Consider the following 7,500-nt stretch of genomic DNA (forward strand, 5'->3'; position numbering starts at 1 on the left):
TAAGCATGAAAGCCCCTCTATAGTAAAAATAGCAGCTTCATGCAGGGCACCAAAATACCCATCATGCCTTTGGGCACATGGCCTCTCTGCACCTGACATCTGATTGGTTATCGAGAGGAGCGCTGTCTGGGACTAGAAAACCATGATCGTTTCTCAAAGTCAAGGATGGGTCCTTCAAAGCGTCTCTTTCAAGGATGTTACGTCATCGAATCTCGCCAAGCACTGTTCCAATGTCAAGGGTGCTTTAAAGTTCTATCAAGTACTGAGTCCTTTGTTCTGAGATTTTCGAGGATGCATGCGTATCCCTCTATAGCTTTGAACACCCACAATACTGTGCGCATTACGATTTTTACTAATGCACCTGTAGCTTCCTGCACACCTCCGCTAGTCTGTTCCATTGTGTGTTTTCTGTATGCTAAGAAGAAGCCTTGCCTCGTCTGTGAAGGACTCGGCAGGACTCGTTCTACCAAGCACGAATCCTTAACTTTGAGAAAAGCCTCATGAGTCTGAGAGTGTGTATGTATTTATGTGTGTGTGTGTGTGTGTGTGTGTGTGTGTGTGTGTGTGTGTGTGTGTATGTGTCCCACCTGCTTGTCCCGCCGGGCGATCATCAGCTGGATCATTCCTCTCTTGTTGCCCTCGGTGGACATGGACCTGCGCAGCGTCTCCATGGCGTCCTGGTTGGTCGTCCCTAGCAACGACTCTCCGTTCACAGCGATCAGCTGGTCGTTTACGTGCAGCCGTCCATCCTGGGACACACACACCCCCCGCAGTCAGTGTGTGTGTGTGTGTGATACTCTCACTTTTCCCTCCCATCAGAAAGCAAAGTGCCGTGACACGCAAAATGTGCTTTGATCTACGTGCCATCAGTTGTGGACACGCCATGCCACAGTGTGTCTTAAGGTGCTAAAAGTGCCCGAAACAGGCGGAAATTTTGTGGTAATTCTTAGTACATCTAGGCCTGAGTGTGTGTGAGAGAGTATGTGCGTGCGTGTGTGTGTGTGCGTGTGTGTGTGCATGTGTGTGTGTGTGAGACCTTGCAGGCAGCCCCTCCGTTGATAATAGATTTGACGAAGATGCCAAGGTCGTTGTGCGTCTCCCGGGAACGGTTGCCCTTGACACTGACCCCTAGCCCTGCCGAGCCCGAGTCACTGAGAGGAATCTCTAAGGTCATGACCTCACGACCCCGCTCAGAGGTCAAGACACGCTCATTGTCCTTCACTGCCCCCTGCAGGCAGGATGAGAGAACGACAGAATCACACAGAGAAAGAAATTAACAAGAGAAAATGAAAGAAAAAATCAGGAAAATAAAAAAGATCATACAGTCTGTAACAGACACACAAATACAAATACAAACAAACACACACACACACACACACACACACACACACACAAATAAACACACATTCACACACGTTCCCGTCTACATGTATGTGTGTCTGATCTTGGAGCAACATTGTGTGCAACTGTTTGTGCGTGTGTGTTGGTATGTGTGTGTGTGTGTGTGTGTGTGTGTGTGTGTGTGTGTGTGGTGTTTATTTAATCGAGGAAGAGAAATTGGGAGATAAGCACTTTTGTGGTGTTTTTTGTGGTTTGTGTGTGATCGAGAGAGAGAGACAAATTTGTCAAAGACAAAGTGTTTTGGTGTGTTAGTGTGTGTGTGATCAAGAGAGAAATGGACAGATAAGTGTTTTTGAGTGTGAGTGTGTCTATGTGTGTGTGTGTGACACCAAGTAAGAGAGAGTGAGAGAGAAGAGAGAAAGAGAGAGAGAGTGAGAGAGAGAGAGAGATAAGTGTTTGGGTATGTGTGTGTGCGTGTAACATCAGAGAGAGAGAGAAATTGGGAGGTAAGTGTTTTGGTGTTTGGTGTTTGGTGTGTGTGTGTGTGTGTGTGTTAAAACATTGATAGCATCAGATGCAATAAACCCCCCTTTGCAACCAAGAGAAAGAGGAACAGACACTGATAGGATCTTAACTTACTGGAAGCATAGTTGCTCACACACACACACACACACACACTCACACACACACACACACACACACACACACACACACACACACACACACACACTGCATGCAGCAGTAGCATCAGGTTTACATTTTAAAACTAAAACAATCTTTGACGATATATATGGTCTATGTCCATACTGCACTCTGAAAACTCACACTCACACACACACACACACACACACACACACACACAGGTATTCGGATTCTGATGGTCCCTATTCTCAGCAAACACACTCACACATGCACATGCAGAAACACACACACACACACACACACACACACACACACGGGGCTCATTCACATCACATCACGTTTTTTAGATTAAGTTCCAGACCAGACCACACACACACACACACACACACACACACACACACACACACAACACATACATACCCACTCACAAACATACACATGTACAAACAAACACACACACACACACACACACACACACACACACACACAACACACACAAACACATACATACCCACTCACAAACATACACATGTACAAACAGACACACACACATACACACCACACACCACACACACACACACACACACACACACACACACACACACACAAACACACACACAAACATACACATGTACAAACACACACACACACACAAACACACTCACAAACATACACATGTACAAACAGACACACACACGCACGCACACACACACACACACACACACACACACACACACCTCTGCAGTGAAGGCATCCTCTTGACGAAGGACGAGAAGCTTTATGATCCCACCCATGGGCGTGGCTCTCAGCAAAGACACCGCCTCCTCTTGGCTCCTCCCACTCAGGTCTACGCCACTCACCTGAAGAACATGACCAATCACAGAGCAGATACAACGACCCTGAAGAACATGACCAATCACAGAGCAGATACAACGACCCTGAAGAACATGACCAATCACAGAGCAGATACAACAACCCTGAAGAACCAATCAGCCAGAAGCACATCTCCTTTTGTAAACATTCAGACATTTGGAATAGACATCACCTTGCAACTTCCCCAGTTGCTCACACACATGAATATAGAGGGGTAGAACAATAAATACTCACATACACACATGAATATAGAGGAGTAGAACAATAAATACTCACATACACACATGAATATAGAGGAGTAGAACAATATGTACTTACACACATGAATATAGATGGGTAGAACAATAAATACTCACATACACACATGAATATAGAGGGGTAGAACAATAAATACTCACATACACACATGAATATAGAGGGGTATAACAATAAATACTCACATACACACATGAATATAGAGGAGTAGAACAATATGTACTTACACACATGAATATAGATGGGTAGAACAATAAATACTCACATACACACATGAATTTAGAGGAGTAGAACAATAAATACTCACATAGACACATGGATATAGAGGGTAGAACAATGGTCTCATGCTCTCAGGATTGTGTGATTGTGTGTGTGTGTGTGTGTGTGTACCTGGAGTAGTCAGTCCCCAGCTCTCAGGATTGTGTATGTGTGTGTGTGTTTGTGTGTGTGTGTACCTGTAGTAGTCAGTCCTCTGCTCTCAGGATTGTGTGTGTGTGTGTTTGTTGTGTGTTGTGTGTCGTGTACTGTGTACTGTGTGGTGTGTGTGTGTGTGTGTGTGTGTGTGTATTGTGTGTGTATTGTGTGTGTGTGTACCTGCAGTAGTCGGTCTCCTGCTCTCAGGATTGTGTGTGTGTGTGTGTACCTGCAGTAGTCGGTCTCCTGCTCTCAGGATTGTGTGTGTGTGTGTGTGTTTGTTGTGTGTGTGGTGTGTGTGTGTGTGTGTGTGTTGCGTGTGTACCTGCAGTAGTCGGTCTCCTGCTCTCAGGACTGTGTGTGTGTGTGTTGTGTGTGTGTGTGTACTGTGTGGTGTGTGTGTGTGTGTGTGTGTGTGTGTGTGTGTACCTGCAGTAGTCGGTCTCCTGCTCTCAGGACTGTGTGTGTGTGTGTGTTTGTGTGTGTGTGTGTGTGTGTGTGTGTACCTGCAGTAGTCGGTCTCCTGCTCTCAGGACTGAATGTGTGTGTGTGTGTACCTGCAGTAGTCGGTCTCCTGCTCTCAGGCGGCCATCTTGGATGGCGGCTCCTCGGGGGAGGATGTTCTTCACATAGATGGGGGCGGAGCTTCCCAGGGGCACGTCACGTGATGTAATACTGAAGCCCAACCCCTCTGGACCTGAGTGTGTGTAACAGAGAAATAGAAATGGAGAGAGAGATGGAGAAAGAGTTTACACACACACACACTTTACTTTTTTATTTGTGTCCACAATTCAGAATAAATCTAAGACACATATTTGCAGTAACTGCTCAGACTAGATTCATGTGACTGTTGACAATAACAAATGTTCTTGTGTGTGTGTGTGTGTGTTTTGAAGGGAGATGCTGCTTCTCAAATGTTCTTATCTGTGTGTATGCGTGCGTGTGTGTTTGTGTATGTGTGTGTGTTGAAGGGACACGCTGCGTCTCAAATGTTCTTATGTGTGTGTTGAAGGGACAAATGTTGTTATCTGTGTGTGTGTGTGTGTGCATGCGCTACAGGCGATGTGTGTGTGCGCGCAGGCGTGCATGTGTGTGTGTATGTGTGCGTGCGTGCGTGTGTATATGTGTGTGTGTGTGTGTTGAAGGGCCACATGATAATCACAGGTCACACACCAGTAGGAGGAATGAGGGACACGTCTACATGTCTACATTCCTGCCAAGTCTAGATATATAGAATTCTTACACATACACACACACACACACACACACACACACACACACACACACACACACACACACACATCCTTCAGAACATGCTTCTCCCTGGGGTGTGTGTAGGCCTCTCTCTCTGAGCAGCTGTGTTCATGCTCCTCACTAGACACCACAGAAGCGCCACCAGCTGCTGTGTGTGTGTGTGTGTGACTGTGAAATGTAAGGATCTAAGTGCCATATGGAGACGCAGTCTGTTTCTTCAAGACATATTATACACTTAGAACCCCACAATAATACACACACACACAGGAGACATGTGTATATGTGTTTTGTGGGTGTATGTGTTTACCAGAGGTGTAAAATTGCTGACTCACTCTGCAAAAGGCCTGGCTGGTTAGCTATGCAGGAAGCTGTAACATATCTGACTAACACATAAAATTGCTGACTCACCCTTGCAGACCTGGAGGCTGTAAAATCGCTGACTGCAGCCCTTGCAGAGTTAGATTAAAGATTCTTGATTACTCTGCTTCAGCCCTCTCTGGCTGGATGCTGTAAAACAGCTGACTCATCCTTGCGTAGCCTGATCCTGTAAAACAGCTGACTCACCCTTGCAGAACTGAATGATGTAATATTGCTAACTCACCCTTGTGAAGCTGGATGCTGTAAAAAGCTGACTCATCCCTGTGTAGCCTTATGCTGTAAAATTGCTGACTCATCCTTGCAGAGCTGGATGCTGTAAAACAGCTGACTCATCCTTGCGTAGCCTGATACTGTAAAACAGCTGACTCACCCTTGCGGAGCTGGATGCTGTAAAATAGCTAACTCACCCTTGCGGAGCTGGATGCTGAGCTTCCTCCCGATTTTCTTGCTGAAGCCTGGTGTGGGCGTGGAGTTCAGACTCCTGTGTGCTGATTGGCCGAGGCCCAGGGGGGGCTTGCCCACGGGCCCAGAGGCTTGGGGGTGTGAGTGTGCATGTGCGTGTGTGTGCTGGAGCTCAGGGCTACAGAGTTCCGCGTTGTAGAACCGGCTGTCTGGGTTCTCCGGGTTGTGTTCTGCGTGCATCAGGCGCTCGTACTCCGCCTTCATGTCACTTGGAACCACATGGAACTGGATGAGTGGAGAGCGCATTGCCTGTCGGAACATGCTCTGAGCTCTGAGCTCGTGCGCACACACGCGCACACACACACAAACACAAACACACACACAAACACAAACACAAACACAAACACACACACAAACACACACACACACACACACACGCACACGCACACGCACACAATATTAATGGTTAATACACATCTACTTTGGTGTGATGACGTTATACTCCAAAAACAAAATATACAAACTATAAAAGATTATGTGTTCAGTGAGTTAATGTGTATGTGTTTGTGTGTGTGTTTGTGTGTGTGTGTGTGTGTGTGTGTGTGTGTGTGTGTGTGTGTGTTCTTACTGCTGAAAGAGTGTCTTGTGCATGTGTGTTTGTGTGTGTGTGTGTGTTCTCACTGCTGGAAGCGTGTGTTGCGCAGGTCTGCGTTGTTAATGCGGTGTGTGTGTGTGTTCTCACTGCTGGAAGCGTGTGTTGCGCAGGTCTGCGTTGTTAATGCGGTGTGTGTGTGTGTGTGTGTGTTCTCACTGCTGGAAGCGTGTGTTGCGCAGGTCTGTGTTGTTGATGCGGTGTGTGTGTGTGTGTGTGTGTTCTCACTGCTGGAAGCGTGTGTTGCGCAGGTCTGTGTTGTTGATGCGCACAATGCAGTCATTCTCCTGAAAAAGGCTCTGAAGCTCCGCCTTCCCACCAACCTCCAGTCTCCGCACCAGCAGGCCAAGAGTCCTGACACACACACACAAACACCAAATTACTAAACATACAGTCTTTTTTTTATTTCACATGACATGACATTATTTCACATGACATGAAGGCATAAGACCATTTTTACCTGGATCTACACAAATATTTGAACACACATCCCCAAGCACACACACGCACACCACACGCACACACATCAAAAAACACATATTCTAGGAAGTGCGGAACATCAGATTGCCTTTAAGCTGAGAGTCTGTGAGTGGCATCATAATTTTAAAAGCAGCGATAATAAAATCAAATAACCAGACACGTACACAAATACACACACAGAAAAATATACAAACACACACACACACACAGGGTTTCTACCGTAATGGCCTGTGGATGAAATGCCTGTATCAGTTGGATTGGGTCGTAAAGCATTCCGCAATGCCAGCCGTCGTCAGGACAAACAAAATTCTGCATCTTTAATGCCCACAATGCGATTTCCCAAACCTGCCAAAGCGTGTTGCTCTGGCAAACTAACGTTATGAATGAGCTTTTATCCAAATTACACACACACACACACACACGTACACACACACGTCTGACTGCAGACAGTGTGTGTGTGTGCTTATAAGCAGATAGTTGTGTGTTTCGGGGATTGTTCACTGCTGAACACTTTTAGTCTCAGACTCGCATACACACACACATAGACACACACACACAGGCATGTTACCTGCGGTCGCGGCCGATGAATGGCGCACACACACACACACACACACACACACAGACAGACACAGGCGTTACCTGCATTCCTTGACATTGAATAGCACACACACACACACACAAAAACAGGCGTGTTACCTGCGGTCGCAGCCACTGAAGGGCACACATACACACACACACACACACACACACACAGGCGTGTTACCTGCGGTCGCGGCCGCTGAAGGGCACCACATGGATCCCCAGAGGTC

The 7,500-nt window shown here is 46.6% G+C and overlaps 1 protein-coding gene across 1 annotated transcript in view; it reads right to left on the minus strand.

The window, feature by feature from the left end:
* Window positions 1–7,500, minus strand: part of pard3ab (par-3 family cell polarity regulator alpha, b) — a 79,351-nt gene that overhangs the window by 19,531 nt on the left and 52,320 nt on the right. The window contains exons 7-13 of the mRNA XM_048227303.1: window positions 7,455–7,500; window positions 6,440–6,565; window positions 5,565–5,890; window positions 4,083–4,222; window positions 2,721–2,843; window positions 1,037–1,228; window positions 588–749 (exon numbers count right to left, since the gene is read on the minus strand). The exon at window positions 7,455–7,500 is cut by the window's right edge and continues 38 nt beyond it. Of these exons, the coding sequence (XP_048083260.1) occupies window positions 588–749; window positions 1,037–1,228; window positions 2,721–2,843; window positions 4,083–4,222; window positions 5,565–5,890; window positions 6,440–6,565; window positions 7,455–7,500 (1,115 nt within the window). The remainder of the gene's footprint in view (window positions 1–587; window positions 750–1,036; window positions 1,229–2,720; window positions 2,844–4,082; window positions 4,223–5,564; window positions 5,891–6,439; window positions 6,566–7,454) is intronic.

This window comes from Alosa alosa, chromosome 19 (assembly GCF_017589495.1).
Source record: "Alosa alosa isolate M-15738 ecotype Scorff River chromosome 19, AALO_Geno_1.1, whole genome shotgun sequence".
Classification (NCBI taxonomy): domain Eukaryota; kingdom Metazoa; phylum Chordata; class Actinopteri; order Clupeiformes; family Clupeidae; genus Alosa; species Alosa alosa.